Here is a 19215-nt window from a genome sequence, read left to right on the forward strand (position 1 = left end):
TTACAAGTAAATAATACTATACAAAAGACAAATCTTGTATCTCTTCACGTGATTTAACCAATGACCCTAAACCAAGGATACTGTTAGTCTAGAAGTTTGTCACTGTTATTTAGAACGTTGGCAATAACATATATATTACGATTGCCAATTCGGTATCGAGGGCGCGCTCTTCTAAGCTAAGGATTCCACAGTTTCGAAAACAAATACTATATAGAAGTGAAAGAGCACTCGAAGACCAATATCAACAGCAGGATTTAGGCTTGCACTACTAAGCTCACTAGAGTCTTGACTTTTGAGCAAAGACTAAATCAAGCATGAAACGTATATCGCATTACTCTATATATAGAAACTTTATTCCGTTGTTATGATTTCAAAGTATTCATTCCATAATACCGTCAAACGAATCGAAGATTTATTTAAAGAGGTTGAGCAATAAAGGGTTCTGAATCAATTTATAACTAGACAGTTATTAATAACCTGGTTTCATATTCTGGCTTCTTTGATATCTCTAATGAACGTCGCTTCTTGACCATCTACGTCAACCTTGTCAGCTTACATGATCAACATTGGACGTGAGAATCTCAGTGCTATATAACCCTTCCATATGAAAATCATCTTGTAGGATGCGTATGTAAGTCGCACTGTTTGGTTTACTAGCATACCCCCTCATCATAGTAACACTAACCTTCCTTACAAGTTTGGTGGTATATTGGCGAATGTCTGACTTCAAAGATAAGGCAATAGTAATGCAGAGTCAGTCAAACGCCCTGTTCAATAGCTACATATACGCGTCATTTGAGTGACCTAGAACATTCGTGTTAGCTCTACCATACATATAAAACTACATCGACGGATTTATGGTAGTACTTGAAACATGGACTTTAATCGGTAGATACAATTGCTGGATAGACGGGAGGGTGAGTAATGAGTACACACAGTGAATGCATCTAACGGAGTTATAACATACATTACTATTTCACTGAATATATAAAGCGGTGTCATCTATAAAATGAAGGCTAGTCAACCCAATAATCCAAGCTGGATCATAAGGTGACACATACCATCCCTTCAGAATGTTCCACTGGGACAACCGCATCTGTTATCACATGACTCATTTTATGAAAGAGGGGCTCCTGCCCCGAGGTCATTGAAGCAGCCTCCTATCAAATGGTGCATTTTGGTGCCTACTTAGCCTATATATAGTCTCTATGAGTAGCTCTAAATTCAAGATTATGCTGAATCAATTTTTGCAGAGGATAGGAACTGTCTTGCAGTCGTGAAAATGTCCGTATGTGATGGGGAGTCTGGAGTTCTTCCCTCAGAAACAAATTACAAATATAAGTCAAATGGCGCATTTCGAGGTATATTTTAGACACTAGTTTAGGTTTTAATATGAGTCTATACAGAAAAGGTTATGCCTTAAATAAAAATCCCCCCCAAAAAAATCAAAATTTCAACCGACTGATTTTGGGAGAGTAAATTAGGAGGGATGATCCATGGTTCGTCTAGGTCGACTCCTATATAGACGTTTTGAAGTCCTCCCCCAAAATATTAAAATGTAAACGTCAAAATGGTGCATTTGGAGGCATATTTTGACTATAAATTAGCTCTCGTATCAGTAGCCGTTACCGTAACATTTTGATAATAACTAGTTGATTGGGGTTTGAAACAAATGGAGGTGAGGGGCTTCACCCGTAGTACTGGTCCAATTTATCTCCGGCTGAATTGGAAACAATTCCGTGACTGATGAACGGAAATGATGAGGGCATCCCCCCGCCCAACACCTTTTTGAACACCGCTGGTTCACGTGAAATAATCAGGAATATGCTTTGTATAGTACTCCTGATTTTATGGTCACTAAAGTTTGATTTAATTCAGCAGTTATAACATTTTGTAAAATATATCCCTTGACAACCTTAGCAAAAATTTAAATAGAGCTGTAAACTATCTTGCTAGTTAATAATTAAATTATTACGTTACCTATACTATTAAGAGCCTGAAATGGTGTAGTTACTTTGTACCTTGTCAGTGTCAATAATCTGATAGTGTTATCATACAATTATTATTAGTTGACGAAGTTCCAGCCAGAGTACAATGGGTGAGGTGAGCCGATCGCACCCACCATTACAACACTCACATACTTAATCCAAATATACGTAAGACGAAAACATAAAATCAGTAGCTTCACACTACATATGATCCAACCCACAAAGGGCGGCGAAAAGTGGTTCGATAAATTTACACCACATATGATCCAGCCCTCAAGGCGGAAAGGGTGTAATATCTTCACACCACATATGATCCAACACACCAAGAGCGGCGGGAAAGGGGTTTAATAGCTTCACACCACATTAGATCCAACCCTCAAGGGCGGAGGAAAAGGGGTTTAATAACTTCACACCACATATGATCCAACCTTCAAGGCGGAGGAAAATGCGCTTAAAAAATTTACACCACATATGATCCAACCCTAAATGCGGAAAAGAGTTTAATAACTTCACATCACATATGATCCAACACACCAAGGCCGCGGAAAAAGCGCTTAATAATGTTACACCACATATGATCCAACCCTCAAGGCGGAAAAGGGTTAATAACTTCACACCACATATGATCCAACAACTTCACGCCACATATGATCCAACACACCCAGAGCGGCGGGAAAAAGGTTTAATAACTTTACACCACATATCATCTAACCCTCAAGGCGGAAAGGGTTAATAACTTCACACCACATATGATCCAACCACAAAGGCGGTGGAAAATGCGCTTAATAACTTTACACCACATATGATCCAACCAATCAAGGGCGGAGGAAAAGGGGTTAATAACCTCACACCACATATGATCCAACCAACCAATGGCGTTGAAAAAAGGATTAATCTATTGGAGAGGAGAGACAGCTTTCGAGTTCACTTTGAGCATGGTTTGAATAAAAGTTAGAACTCCCTCTGCTCCTTAGGGTTTTTGTTTTGCCTCGCCATGATTGCTCCCCCTCTGTCGATACCTGGTGGGTTTGATCATGAGAGGTCATGTAGCTGAACTCGTTGTAATTTTGAAGCAATATGTGAAATATATAGTGATAAGATCGTGGGTGACCTGGATAAAATGTAAGTGCCGCTACTTATTTCACACTTTGTACTCTGGAACCAAATCTGATTATATGCCTTACACTGTCAACAGTTTCACGGTACAAAGTACATATATAGATATTTATCTTTAATTTTGAGAGGACTATATATTACATATCTTCAGATATTAATGGGATATTTTATCGATGGTGTATTTGATCTAACCAGGCTTGTACCTTGTAAACTCCATCAGTCATGGAATTATCAAAGTTCAAGTACGCAGACTGTGCATGGGCGTTTTACTGAGGTTTCACACGCAATAGCAGTTCATACACTAAGCACAGTCTACGTGGCTTTTAACGGTTCTACTTGTTTAAACCTAACAGTGAATGAACATATTTCGACCGTAGTTTGGATTAAATTTGCGTATGGATAGTAACAGTGGTAAGTAGTTCATAACAACAATTGCTGAATTATATTACATCGAGATTTGAAGCTATGATCATCTGTTTAATTCAAGTAATATATCCAATATGGCGTCGGCTACGTAGCAATAGCTTATGGGAGGTTCCTTGTCACGTGACCTGCTCAAAATTTACAGGTTCAATCCGTTATGTTATTAACTCTCCTTCCACTTGTAGATATGGTTTTACCTGCTGTTTTGGTTTTCCCAAACTGAATTTGGAAGAACGGTTTCAAGATGGCAGCCAGTCTTAAAGGTAAGATCTTTGCTTTTGTTCAACCTAATTGTGAATAATTGTATCGATTCAGACGCTGTGGGTAAATAGTGTATACAGTGGGCTGATAGCATACACTCATTGCAGTATTGCTCAGGCAGAGCCAAACCAAGATCTTTAATTTTAATTAAGAATTCATTCTACCTCTAGAGCTTCTATACTCACGAACATCATATTAAGACCTATATCTTCACCTTAACTAAATCAACGACTCTCCACGATGATGAAGTCAGTAGCGAATGATTTAGTTTATTAAAATATAGAATTTATATTATTAATATATTACTTGTCTCTTTTCCATACGAGAAACATACACATTCGTAACCTCAATTATTGTTATAAATGCACTCTTTAAGTTTGGTTTTATTAAGATTTACTGCTACAAAACACCAAATAGGATGAGCTTCACAGGGGTCGAGAGCTCTTTCGAGCCCAGGGACAAAACATTATGTCACAGGGACCCCTGTTTGCACTCTTGATATATCTCATATTTTCCAACCCCTCCACATTTTCCTTTATTTAAAAATTGACCCCAGGCTCTGGATAAAATCCTCATGTCCCTGTTTTCTTTTAAGGGTGTAAGTGGGGTGGGTGGCATATCTTATAAAACTGACCGACGCTTGATTTTTCGTTTATTCGGTACAGGTCTTAAAAAGGAGCTGAAACGGTTATTAAAGACCCATTACCAGGAACAGTATAGTGCGATAAGACCGTTGCCATGGAGAAAAGACAAACTTTATAGTATCGAAGAGATTCACATTAATGGAGGAATTGAGCTCCTGATTGTCGAAGATAACATTAATAAGAAAATTCGATGGGAAGCTCTTGAATCTTATAATGGTATCTACCGTGATCCTCGGCTAAAGAAATCCAGGAGGAGAATATTAGAGGGCCACGCTGGATATGGCAAATCTCTACTTACATTAAAACTGGCCTTTGACTGGTGCACCGGTGTCAAAGATTCCCCTTTGTTTAACGTAGAACTTCTAATACTTCTCAAATTCAGCCATTTACGTAGTTCATCGTCAATCCCTGAGGCAATCAAGCGGTTTATTCTACCAATTGATTCGCAAATTACGTCAGAGCAGATTGAATACGTTATCGGGAATTGTAAATCTGTCTCAGTACTTCTTGATGGATATGACAGGAGTTTGTTCCTGGATACTTTCTTAGGTAATGACGTCACAGGCATCGTTCAAAACGATGTGCTTAAGCAATTTGACGTCACATTGACCTCCAAATATCTTCCAGATGATCCGACTTTATCCACCCAGCGTATTCGCTTGACTGGATTCGACGAGGATGCGCGGGATCAGTATATCAGAAACGTAGCTGTGAGAGAAAATCCGGTAACCGCTGGACGGATCAAACAATTACTCGAGGATAACCCGATCCTGAGCGATCTCTGTCGAGCACCTTCCTTATTCGCTATGGTCGCTCACGCCTCCGAAGGAGAACTAGATCTTCAGAACTACCGAACAGTGACGGGTCTCGTACGTGGCCTGGTTTCATGTTTCATTAGGCAAATGGGAAAAACAATAGATGCAAATAATGAAAGAGGTTTCCATCTGACTGATGCAGAAACGAGAAAACTAGGAGAGATAGCAATGGAGGGTGTAGGATACAACAAACCAACGTTATGGAAGATAGATGAGTTCATAACACGAGTAGGTGAACAGCTATGTAAGGGATGTATCCAAGTTGGTATCCTAGAAATGGAAGATGATGATATGGTTAAATTCTATCATCCTGTATTCTGTGAATGGTTTGCTGCTTACTATATATCTGAGTTAACTTCACGAGATGACCTAAAACTGTATCCACCTTATGAAATGGATGGTTTGGATGAATCGGAAAGGAACAGGGAGAGCGAAATCCTTGAAAATGCAGATCCAGAGAATGTACTCTTCTTTTATAATTTTGCTTCCGGGATGAACTCTATAGCGGCCAGGAACCTTCATGATTATCTTAATCGGATTCAAGGATGTGATCGGCTGGCAGCTCTTTGTTTGCTCGAACACGAAGAGCAGTTGGAGGAAGGTTCCAAGGCTATAAGGAATGTCTGTCAGAAAGAAGTCGATGTGAGTTGGTTCCATAAAGAGACAAGACAAAGATCAACTATTAACTTACTAGAGTCTGCGTCCAAGAAGAATGTAAGTTTTACTCCTTAAATTTTACTTTCACGAAAAAGAATTGGTGAGCATGTTTCTCTTCTCTCACCGATAATGATGCACTTAACTGCAGCTACATCTATCAATTTCACATACACATCTATAAAGTCTTGTACGTAACCTTTTCGCCCCATTCATAAATTCCTATTCATGGATTCCTATTCTCCCTCTTTTTTCTTATATAATCACATTCTAGAGTCGCATATATTGTCTTCTTTTTTAGTATTCTCGCTATGTAAAAGAGTATTGCTTTAATTTTTCTATTGTTACTAGATTGCTATTTTCCCCATGTCGTGTATTCTCACGTTCTGAATTCCGATTGTCTGTAATGTTTTGTATTTTCTTGTTATTGATGACTTGTTTGTCTTATTATTTTTTCCTTCTAGATTGCTACAGACTGTCTGTATTTTGTGTTTTCCCAGATTCTATATTGTCTATATTGTTTACATTCTCCCATTCTATACTCCCATTACCTTTTCTAGTTCATATTCTCCCTTTCTAAAGTCCCATTGTCTCTATATTTTACATTCTCCCATTCTAGACTTCCCATTACTTCTCTAGTTCATATTCTCCCGTTCTAGAGTCCCATTGTCTCTATATTTTGCATTCTCCCATTCCAGATTCCCATTACTTCTCTAGTTCATATTGTGCCGTTCTAGAGTGTCATTGTCTCTATATTTTACATTCTCCCATTCCAGATTCCCATTACTTCTCTAGTTCATATTCTGCCGTTCTAAAGTCCCATTGTCTCTATATTTTACATTCTCCAATTCTAGACTCCCGTTACTTCTCTAGTTCATATTCTCCCGTTCTAGAGTGTCATTGTCTCTATATTTTACATTCTCCTATTCCAGATTCCCATTACCTCTATTGTTTTATATTCTCTCGTGCTAGAGTCTCATTGTCTCTATTGTTTACATTCTCCCATTCTAGATTCCCATTACTGCTCTAGTTCATATTCACCCGTTCTAGAGTCCCATTTTCTCTATTGTTTACATTCTCCCATTCTAGATTCCCATTAATTCTCTAGTTCGTATTCTCCCGTTCTAGAGTGTCATTGTCTCTATATTTTACATTCTCCCATTCTAGATTCCCATTACTTCTATTGTTTTATATTCTCTCGTGCTAGAGTCTCATTGGCTCTATTGTTTACATTCTCCCATTCTAGATTCCCATTAATTCTCTAGTTCATATTCTCCCGTTCTAGAGTGTCATTGTCTCTATATTTTACATTCTCCCATTCTAGATTCCCATTACTTCTATTGTTTTATATTCTCTCGTGCTAGAGTCTCATTGTCTCTATTGTTTACATTCTCCCATTCTAGATTCCCATTACTGCTCTAGTTCATATTCACCCGTTCTAGAGTCCCATTTTCTCTATTGTTTACATTCTCCCATTCTAGATTCCCATTAATTCTCTAGTTCGTATTCTCCCGTTCTAGAGTGTCATTTTCTCTATATTTTACATTCTCCCATTCTAGATTCCCATTACTTCTATTTTTTTATATTCTCTCGTGCTAGAGTCTCATTGTCTCTATTGTTTACATTCTTCCATTCTAGATTCGCATTACTGCTCTAGTTCATATTCACCCGTTCTAGAGTCCCATTTTCTCTATTGTTTACATTCTCCCATTCTAGATTCCCATTAATTCTCTAGTTCATATTCTCCCGTTCTAGAGTGTCATTGTCTCTATATTTTACATTCTCCCATTCTAGATTCCCATTACTTCTATTGTTTTATATTCTCTCGTGCTAGAGTCTCATTGTCTCTATTGTTTACATTCTCCCATTCTAGATTCCCATTTCTTCTATTGTTTGCCATGAAAGTCTTCGCTGCATTAATGATGCAGCCGACAAGATGATCTTTAAATCTGGTTTAGCGATGAATTACCTGACTACTCTACAAGAAATCTGGTTTGAGCAACGAGAAAAGGAATATACTGAAGATGAATTTCATGCAATTTTAAAATTTGCTGCTAAATGTGACCAGCTGGTGACAGTAAAGTAAGTTTAGTATTGTATCATTCCGCTTTAATATTCAAATTCATGTGTTCATTGTGAAATGTTTTATTTTTTCTAATACTGTTAATATTTACTTGTGTCATAACGGGTTTCCAAACAGTTACAATCAACCTGTTAATCGAGTTCTTATTGGATCCAAGTAACCGCGAGGCAATATGATTCTACTCAATGACTGCGATAACTATTGAACTTGTCCCTTTGACTTTACAAAGTTAGACAACAGTTTCTGTTCATCAATATTAAGTAGACACTTAACATGTATAGTTCGAGTGATCTTATCTCTGTCAGTTTTAATATCAAACACAATAAGGCTTATATATCAAAGTCCGATCATTTATAATTGATCTTGGCCCTGGGTGGAATTTGTTTGTTTTTGTTTCAAATATTGGATCTTGTCCGTTTTAAAGAGGAAACCCACCTCCTTTTGAGAATTTTTGTTTAGGTTAGAAGGCTTAGTAAAATTGTGCTATCATTCCATCATTTAAGCAAGACTTGTGTTACGCAAGTTCTCATTTGGCAGCATTCGCTTTCAAAAGTAAGCCATTTGGAAGAAAGTCTTTTAAGATGAAGGTGGCACACGGCCATGACTGGACCCTCACGCCTTCCCCGTCGCTACTTCCCTAAACGCAGCAATAACAATGTCATATTGATAGTCACTATGCCCAAACACAGAACGTAGACTACAAAACTTCACCAATAATCGATGCACGAGAGGAAATTACACTCAAACTTCAATCAAAAAAATTGTTAACGAACGTTTCAATTCTATTACGATCTCTCATGATCATTAGTGTGTTATTACATGGATCAGTGTCATATACTATTGTAATATATATTATACTTAAGTTTACATATTCCGTTACTTATTCTATATTACTTTCGTCATTTGTTTTCGCACAGGTTCGTTCACTCTCTACTACCACAGTTTGTCAATGCTGGTGAAGCTCAGGCAATACTCTTAGCAAGGAACTGTGAAGGTACTGGAAATATTAAAGTTAAAACAAACTCTGACTGTAGTAATTCATTAACTTCTCTGAGGTGTTGTCCTGGCAGGAAGAATGATTGTATACATCAGCATAGAGCAAATAATACCATAATGGCAGATCGATTTAGTGACCGCTAAAAGCACAGGAAACACGGGTTGTATACATTTCATATGTTCTTATTAATGTTACCCAACTTGTGCATTTTGTGTTCTCATAGTCTCAACTCCAAACACAACTTTAATCTCGCCATTTATCCTGATTTATGTAGTTCCCTATACTTTATTTCATCCTTTTTGTTTTATTTTCAGTGTTCTTTCATACTTTAGGAGTCTGGTATTTCCTGGATTTATCCACAGGAAGTTGGCAGGTGAGTAACATGTCGATGGCTAGAAACGGACTTAAACCCCGGACATGTTGGTGGCCGCAATATATTGTATGGGATCCCAATTCCATCGTCTTGGGGCTGTTATAATTTGATGGACTTTTCGCAGTGTTGATGAACCTTCGCTGCATGTGGAAGATGCCCTGCTAGAGGGGTAATACGTATTACATTGGTGAATGAGTTTGGCAGCATACTGACTAGAACAATGTCAATGGTCCAATATATAGATACATGGACTGTTAACTGTACGAACCTACGCATATATAGATACATGGGCTGTTAACTGTTCGAACCTACGCATATTAGATATATGGACTGTTAACTGTACCAACCTACGTATATATAGATACATGGAATGTTAACTGTATGAACCTACGCATAAATAGATGCATGGACTGTTAACTGTATGAACCTACGCAATGGTTACAGCTTCTGATTTCAACTGTACTGAATTTTCTTCCAATTTCAGTTCAGAATAGGAAGACATTTTCTTTCGAATGAAGACTTTGAAAATGCGGTGAGCGTACATTTCTTTCTCATAAAATATGTTAATGGTAACTTTAGAACTGTTGCTAATCGCAATGATAGAAGATGTGTAGGTGAAAGATTATACCTGGATACCAAACAGATTAAATTACAATAAACCAATGTATTTACATTTGAAAAGTTATGCAATTACAACTATAGTCTGATGTGTTGATTGGTTATGAGTTGTTTAAGTTATTCTTGCGGATGTATTTTATACTGTGACGTAGGATCACGCTGTGTTCTTATTTTCTATATTCCTTGCAGGCCGAAATGTACAGAATATTCTACCATCTGGTAATTATGAACGTTATCAATAACATTGATATAGACATTTTGAATCTGTTCGACAATACTTATACATTTAGCTTCTGCTTTTAGTACATTCTGCCCACTACATTGATTCTAGACACGAAATAGGCCTACAAAATCGTTTGAAAGTAAAAAACATTGCAATATCTTCATCTGAGTGATGTGATAGTTGTGTATATATATATGGAAAACATAACGTGGCGTTGTATAAATCGTTCACTCTATTAAGTTGACATTGCATAGGGTAGCGTTGACCTGAGGCGGATGTGACGTTATCTATATGCAATGAAGGTGGTGTGTAGTCCATATTGCCAAACATCCGGTTAAAGCACTGGATGCAAACATTGGATATAAACGTGGAACAATGTTTATAAGGTCCGTCTATGCAATCACAGCCATTCATATAGACCACGCTAATGAATCTTGCAATGTCAAATGAGCATCTATTAATTGTATGGAACAATTCACCAGATTGTGATGCATTCATACAACGACGTTTGTCTGATAGTAATAAGTAACAGCTACACCTTTAGGGGAGATGTGGTGGAGAGGAGATGGACTGGAGGGGGAAATTGGGTTGAGGGAGAGATGGGATTGAGAGGACATGGGGTGGTGAGGGGTGTGGTTTTGATTGTAATTTATTGATGGGAATCGATCAGTTAATTTCTTTACTGAGGTATTTCATTGTTTTACCAATTAGATTAATCTTATTTCCATTCTGCAGGTTTAAACATAAGCAAAGAACATCTGCAAGCCGATCTCCAACCACGTAGCATCTTTCAGCGTTTTGTGTTTCCGAAGTAATAAAGCGAAAAGAAACAATTGTAAATATGACAACTTTGGTTTTGCAATGTGACAGCAGAATATGTACTTTGCACTACTAATAGTATGCAAGAAAATCAGCTGGGTCTACGGTTTTGTTATGAGCTCGTAAGCTAATAAAGTTCATAATAGTTATATAAGCCAATTATACATCTACTGAAACCAGAGCAGTACCATAGTCGAAGGTTTCAATCCATTTTGTAAACTAAAATACCTCGACTTAATTGATAATAAATGTATTACCATGACTGTTAGTGTATAATTGTATGAGTGATATTACGCATATTACGGTACGTTACATATACATTGTACTAACATATATAAAGGATCAAAGTTGTAGTAGTTCTATCAACTATTCATGATATTAATGACTTCATTAAACATGTTGATAGCAATTCACATGTAAAAGGATTCTATTTCGCAGCTGTAAACTATGACAAAGTAACATGAATAAATTGAATAGTATCTGAAGAATATTTTAATGGATGAAATAGGCTATACGTAATAACTCCCAGTTACATTTTAAATTCACGCATATCTTGTGAAATTACCCTCTTTACATCATCATAATGTCAACTAATGACTGGACTATTTAGTTTGAAGATTTCATAAATGTTTTAACAATTTCTCTAAACCTATCAGGTACTGTATAAAATAAAACCTTGATAGAGTTCAGTTCAGGCAACTAACACATACTCAATGATCTATTCACTAAAGAAAGTTCATTGCTGAGCCTAACATTAAAATTTCCAGCAGGCGTACTAAGATTATAACAAATGGAGCAAAAGATAATATTTTCAAAATGATTGTCATTGCTTTAAATATTTGCTATTTATATGTACATCGGTCATGGTTATTCACGGTAAATAGTGTATATTTTGGTGTAGGCGTTCATTAAGCTACGAATACGCTTAATGTTGAGGACATATTCAAGAAATGTAAATGTTAAAGCAACATCCAAAATATAGGAATTAACTAATAGTTTTTGGTCTCCAACGTTTTATATTCGACGACGTCATAAGGTATCAATTGTAAGTAAAGTAATTAGTTGCCTCACCGTAATGTCTACACTGTAATCTTGCTATAGTCGTAAAGCTCTCAAAAGTTAGAATCATAACATCGTTTATATAGTACTTTCGTTAGCATTTATTACAACAAGCAACGATTAGAGATATGTCATTATTTATTCACTGATTGATAAAGAATGCATGTGTATATAGTTTAGAATTCTGACCTTTTGCAGCAGCCTCTCTATTGACCTAGTCAATTTGGCTAGAGCAAAGGTCGATATAGACTAACTATGGGAAATATTTATTTACCTCGTTATGTGAACTATTTTTTCAAATACGAAATCTTTTAATTTTTCAATAATATGAAGCTTTAAATATGAAACTAAACTCTACATGGGAGGTTATTTTTACATGATACGCTGGTACTAATGTTCAATGCACCACAAGCATTTCAGTAAAAAAACAGTCATTTATCAATCCTTCTTTTGTGGGTATTCCCTACTTTCAAACCTTCCAGGTTGTGGTATCGTGTTTACATAATGATGTAACATATTTCCTGATATTGGAGGCAAAGAACACCTCATGGTAATATGAACGACTGACCTCGGTTGTGTACTCGTAAGGGTGTTAGAAAATAATCCAGGTAGTTGAAACAAATCATAATCACAACGTTGTTTTACACTTCCCGTTCTAGACCAAGTTGAAAGCGGGTGGGTTAGTAAAGTTTCTTATATAGTGCCTATGATCGGTGACAATGACTAAACATAATTTAATATACTGTACAGTCTTCTTATTTAATACTTTCATTTACTATGTATTATACCATGCAAGACTTTATAACCTTGTTTCAATTGAACATTAAACAATGTTTTTTTAGATATTTGTAAATGATAAATTGGAAATAATACACGCAAACAATTTGGGCATTTGTCTGCTATATGTCTCATTATAACAGCTGGTATCGATGACACCTACCGGTACTAAGATTCTGCAAAGCTATCTTATAAAATATTAAATAGAGCTGGCAGGAGCTGGAGAATAATCACCAAAACGTGCAAGTTAGATGGCATTACGTTTCGATCCTAGCTGAGTTTCAAACTGAAACTAAAATAGATTAAGGACTCATTTACATTTTTAATTTCGAAACGTCATGCTCTCTTGCATATAAAGTACACACCTGATGCATGATCAACAATCACATCGGTGAATTTAAGGGAAAAGCAGTGGAAGCTCGCACAAAGTTATGCAGGCTTCAAATGGAAATCAATAAAGTTACGGTATTCATAGTAAAATGAAATCATGTCTTTGGGAGTTTCGTGCGATCAATGCGTTGACCAGCAACTGTAAAGAACCTTCATTACGAATGAACTGAAGATACATAACAAATGGTCCCTTTGTAATAATTAACACAAAATAAAATAAAACTGTTTTTTAAACTGTTTATATACTAGAGGGCCTGTTTAAGAGAATGTGTAACAGTAAGTTGGCGTGACGTTTCGATCCTATAGCAGGATCTTCTTCAGAGGCCAAATGACAGGTAACGTACAGTAACAGAATGGACAAAAACACGTACAGAATACAGATAGGTAAATGAGCATGGTCAACACAAAGAGATAGATGTAAGGGGATTAGTAGACAAGGAATGGAGAGAAGAATGAAAGAAACCAAACGGGGAAGAGGAGAGATGGGAGATAAACAGTAGAGGGACAAAGACAGAATTAAGGAAGGGCGGTAGGGAATAAAGTAGAGAAGGACAGAGACAGAAAGGTGTGGAGAAAAAGGGGTATAAGAAAGCTAAGAGAAGAGGATAGAGTGGGGGGCAAGGGGAGATGGAGGGTAGGGGGGAAGTTAGTCATGTCCTCCCTGGCTGTTAAGCCCATGAGGTTGAATGGTGAAAACGGCGTTGCATCCACAGCCTCTCTGTGTTGATTCGTACTAGGCCAGGACGGCTGCCTAAGGATTCAATCCCCTGTAGGGACATATCATTAATGGTATGGTTGGGAAAGTTAAATTGTTCTCCAACTAGGGTCTCAGTCTTCATGGTGTTGACTGTGGATGTGTGACCATAGAAACGCTTCTTGAGGGCGGTTTGGGTTTCGCTAACATACTGGATGCCGGCAAACTCTACAAGAGACCAGATATATGACAATAGAGGTTGTGCAAGTGATGTGAACCTTGGTCATGTGTGTGAGTTGCATGCAGTGGCTGGTGATGGTATTCAACAATGTAGTGGCTGCAGACTATGCATCTCGAAGTACGATAACATTTGAAATTACCATGCTGAATGGGTGTAGGGTTAGAAGTTAGAGGTGGAACAGCAGCACGCACAAGAAGGTCTCGTAGGCTGCGTGGACGTCTGTAGGCGATGGTGGGTTTTTCAGGGACGGCTCGTTGGAGTCTATCTGAAGTGAGGAGAATATTTAACACTGACGGGTATCTTTGACGTGACCAAAAATAGCCAGTTAATGTACTTGTTAACTACGTTCACTACATTCAGGTAAAAAATACTACCCTTCATTGAATTGCTTACACAAAATTTGTCTGTCATGTGACCTAAATGTCTGTAAAATAAGTTCATGCATAACTAGCAATGTGGGTAGCGGATAATTTAGGGCTAATATTTTTGCCACAGAAACAGTTAAACAAGAGGGCAGTCCACGGAGTTGCATATCTCATCGCTAGCAAGCCGTTTAGGAGTTGTTTACACATAATTGGGCTAAAAAAACTAATTTGTCTTTTAACTTCCATGTGGCCTTTGACCTGGTTACCATGGTAAGCACATATGTTGGTACTACTCGACATTCCCATTATACCTGTGAAGGTTCATTGTCAATTCAATATTTTCGCTGGGAGTTAAAGCTCCAAAATATTCAATAATACAAAAAAAATGACCTTTGAATTCTGGCCTTACGGGCCGTCTGCGAGACATAAGGGTTCACCATGGGGTACCTTTTGTGACTGTATCAAGGCACTGGGGTTGTGAGTGGATAAACTTGTTTGGCTTTCATGCCCAGGCTCTATCTTGGGTGTTTTCCGTGAAAATTAATGTTACAATGCATTCCAACATTCGTAATTGCGGCATGTGCTGTTACAGATCAGCGACACAGCGTAAATCTCCTACTTTGCTTGAGTGATCAGATACGCCCTTAAATGATCAATCCTAAATATTGGAAAACCTTTCATTAAACAAATAAGATTCTTTATTCAGTCAGTGACTGCTGTTTGAAATTTGATTGTTAAGAATCAAAACCCAATTTGACCATTTCTGCGCCTAAATAATAGAGATGATAGTTTCCTTTTCCCATTCCATGGAAGCTGAGGCAAGGTTTACCGAGAAGAAATGCAACATTGTCGACTGTGATTGGTGAATTCATGCCACCCCTTATCGCGTAATGCATGTGTGCTCGTTAAACAAAGGATGATTTCCATGCAGAGGGTGACTTCTCTAAACTTGGATATTTTAGAAAGAACAAAGCCTGACACACTGACAGACGGCGGTCTTTGTAGGCATGGATGGCGCCCCGACTAACTGTAAACCAATGATGACTAGGCCTACTTAGAGTTGGTAATCCTTTCAGCTCCATGGTAGTTGCTTGTACCTATGACCTAACTGTTAAGTAACGTTTGTTTCTTTTCATCAAAATCATTCTTTGCCTTACAACTTTCGAACGTTGTGTTGAGAAGTATATAAACGAAAATTACACTAACAAGTGACCTTCTGTATGATGCTGGAGCAGCACTATGCAACTTATAAGTAGGCTACGGTAACCCTTAAAACACTAGCCTTCGCCTAGGTTACAACTACTATAACACAGCAGTAAAGCAATAAAACTCCTGAATTAGGCATTAAAACAGATGCTGCAGGCTGAGGCAAACTCAATAGGCATGATAATGGAAAGATAATTTAAGAAAGAATTTAATATGAAATTGACACTACCTCGGATTTTGTACACGCGTACATTCTTTTTTGGTGCTATGCTCACCTAAAGTAACTAAGGTTTACATACCTTCAGCTCTGATTGAATCCAAGTTAGCCAAGAATGTATCTTTATAACCTTTACGGTTTAACCAATGGAGTTGCTCGGCATATGAGTAAGATGGGATGACTTAAGTAAGGCTCCATTTTAACAGAATTGGTGGTTCTTAAGAGTGGCATTAAGAGTAAGAAATAAGGAAGGCCAGTGGCGTAGCTATGAAAGATTTTATTAGGGGAGGTTTCTGGGAGGGGAACAGGGTTAGAGGAAGGGAAACGGGCGGGAAGGAGAGAGGGAAGAGGGAAGAGGGGACTTTTTCTACGTCGAGTTTAATTAAATTTGACTTTTGAACATTGATCTTTGGGTCCGAGAGTGTGCGAGAAGCAAGGGTTCACCATGGGATACCTTCCCACCAAGCTTGAAGAAAATCAACCCAGCCGCTTAGGAGGAGTTTTGAAATAAAATTGGACACACAACATACAATGACATACATACACACCCACATACACATACACACTAATTGCGAAGGAAGCTATGAAATGATGGCGGCGGTGAGATGAATAGAAAGCGGCATGGCTTTGGGTTCTGCCTGAGAAGAATATCATTACTATCGGTGGATATTTCAACGTTATTCGAGCACCATTTACAAAAAAAAGATATTGTTCTCAACATTCCCAATACATATCTTATCTAAAATTTCGTGTAAAAATGTTGACTATTTCTCGGAAGTTTGATTTAACACATAATGATTTCAAGATCCCATGTATGGAAACCGACGTAGAAGGTCACGATTACATGGATCATTATCAATTCCTAAGATTCAAAGGATGTTATTGATGCTATCATACCTGATATTGGATTGAATAATGTTATGGGATTAGTCAAATCATCAGGGAGTTGGATAGTCACATTGAAGAATAAAAGTGACTCTGATTTGCTACAAACTAAGGGTGTGATTATTAAAGGAGACCAGTGTAATGTATCAGGAGTGTCAAGATCACTATTAACTGAGAGTATATTTAGACGATGAAGAATTAGCTGAGAAATTGGAAGAATATGGATGTACCATATCGGAAGACATATCCAGAATAACCGGATATTAAAATGGTATAAGATATGCAGGCGCTTATCCGGAGGGGTGTTGGGGTGCGCGCCCCGGGTAAGAAAAAGAGGAGGGGAAAAAAAAGAAGAAAAAAGCTAAAAAAGGGGGGAAGAGGGGGAGGAGAGGTAGGAAGGGGAAAAAAATGAAGAAAGAGAGAAAAAGGAGAAAGGAGGGAGTAGAAGAAAAACGCCAAGACACCGGGAAGAGAAAGAGGAACAGTGACATCATTACAGCGATGATCCCTATTATATACACAGGGTAGCCAGTGACGGATCGAGGATTTCGGAAGGGGTGCGCCTCACCCTACCCTTTTACACCGACAACTCCATTTTTGACGTTTCCATTTTCCCTCTCTCACTAATGTATATACTATATATGGTCTATCATAACACGTGTGTGTGTATGAAAGCCTTACGCAACTGCACAATTGTGCTATGAAACCAACTGTAGCTGGTCTCGAACTCGACCGAGTCGTCGGGGAACATGACGCATTTCGGTATAAGACCCGGATCCATATGCGAATTGTACCAGACCTTCGATACAACACTGCCATCCACGGATAAAATGTTATACACTCCGACTTCAATGCTAATTGTTACCATAAACCTAGTTCCGTAACTCGTACAATTAATCTAAAAATAAATTTCGCATGCGATTGGAGAATTGAGCATATCGCCTGTGAATATCATGTAGTGGATCCAATGTGGGGGGGGGGGGGTTGGACGCATCATTTTGTGAGATTGTTTCCATCTGCATGAAAACGCGCGCCGTGACAACCCTACACCCCACCCCTCTAATCGCTACCCGATGAGTTACGAAACTTAATTAACGACCTCCGCCAATTGTACCAAGACCTTGACAAAATCCGGCAACATACTTTCAACATGTTAATGTACATATCATATAGGCATGCATCGGTTATAACATCGCATGTTAATTACATACAATCATTTGCCGTGTTATTTCCGAAATGGCGAATTAGTCGGGCAAGCTTAGAACTTTCTTTTAATTACTAAGGAGATTTTTTTTATAACTATTGATTTCCTTTAGCTACATCATTGCAATTTATTTTTTCTTTCGTTTCCATGGAAATTCTCAGCATATTGCCCGAATTTTCACATAAACATATTTGGTTTGGGGGCTGCAGCTCCCCCCCCCCCCGCCTCCTACGCCTCTGTGTGAGTGTTCGCTTTCGAAAATATCTGGTATTTTTTCATTTCCTTCAACGAATTTTTATAGTAGCCACTATAAGAGGTTTTAATATTTGTAAACCAATAAATTAACTGTGTCTAAATTTTCGAAAATTCCCTGACCAACACTCTTCATCACACTTCCCTCTACTCGTGCAATTTTGACCGGTCTGTTAGCGGTTGAAGGTTTTTTTTAATATTGGTTGTCCATAGATGAAAATTTGTGCAATATTATGGGTGTTTTAAACAGAAATTATTCACGAGAAATATTTTCAAATTCTGAACAAATAATGGGCTTAAAACCTTGAAAAGTGGGGCTGACGGGTTTTGTGGGCAAAAGGCACCAAAGGTACCCATGGCTACGAGAAGTAGTACCTCTCAATCTCCTGATCCTAATCTTCTACGACATTAGAGGACCAACCCTTAACTGGATGGATCTACTTATCGAAACGTTTACAGTATACTTCGTATAAGAACACCTTATCTGACTATGCTGAAATCCGCTGTGGTGTTCTTCGAGGTTCAATATTAGAGCCACTTCTTTTCATTATATGTATCAATGGCATCTGTCATATCTCTAATATTGCAAAACACTATTTTATTTGCAGATGACACTAGTATACTTTTCGAATCCAATCATTTGAATACTTTACATGACATAGTATCCATGGAGTTGAATCAATTTTACGACTGGTTTGCAACTAATAAGCTATCACTTAATCTTGATAAGACCAGCTACATTGTTTTCAATAAAAGTAAATCTTTTTGTTGGAAAAAAGAATTTTAATAGATGGAAAGCCTATCAAGAATGTACATAGTACTAAGTTTCTCGGAGTATATATTGATAGAAAAGTTATTGGTGTGATAATATATCTAAACACTGTGGCGAAAACGGTTGGTATCATTTCTAA

At 37.7% G+C, this 19215-nt stretch overlaps 1 protein-coding gene across 2 annotated transcripts; it reads left to right on the top strand.

The window, feature by feature from the left end:
• Positions 1-3302: 3302 nt before the first annotated feature.
• On the top strand, positions 3303-12960 carry LOC139983132 (uncharacterized). 2 transcript variants are annotated; one of them, XM_071996505.1, is made up of 9 exons: positions 3316-3515; positions 3713-3790; positions 4454-5961; positions 7775-7983; positions 8902-8978; positions 9296-9354; positions 9839-9886; positions 10162-10191; positions 10931-12960. In XM_071996505.1, exons 2-9 carry the CDS (start codon positions 3772-3774, stop codon positions 10934-10936), a joined length of 1956 nt encoding a protein of 651 aa, XP_071852606.1. In that variant the 5' UTR covers positions 3316-3515; positions 3713-3771; the 3' UTR covers positions 10937-12960. The 2 variants fall into 2 exon arrangements, with proteins under 2 accessions (XP_071852607.1, XP_071852606.1); XM_071996506.1 differs by lacking the exons at positions 7775-7983; positions 8902-8978; positions 9296-9354; ... (1 more) ...; positions 10162-10191; positions 10931-12960 and adding an exon at positions 7069-7173 and having other exon boundaries at positions 3303-3515.
• Positions 12961-19215: the final 6255 nt, after the last annotated feature.

This window comes from Apostichopus japonicus, chromosome 16 (assembly GCF_037975245.1).
Source record: "Apostichopus japonicus isolate 1M-3 chromosome 16, ASM3797524v1, whole genome shotgun sequence".
Taxonomy (NCBI): Eukaryota; Metazoa; Echinodermata; class Holothuroidea; order Aspidochirotida; family Stichopodidae; genus Apostichopus; species Apostichopus japonicus.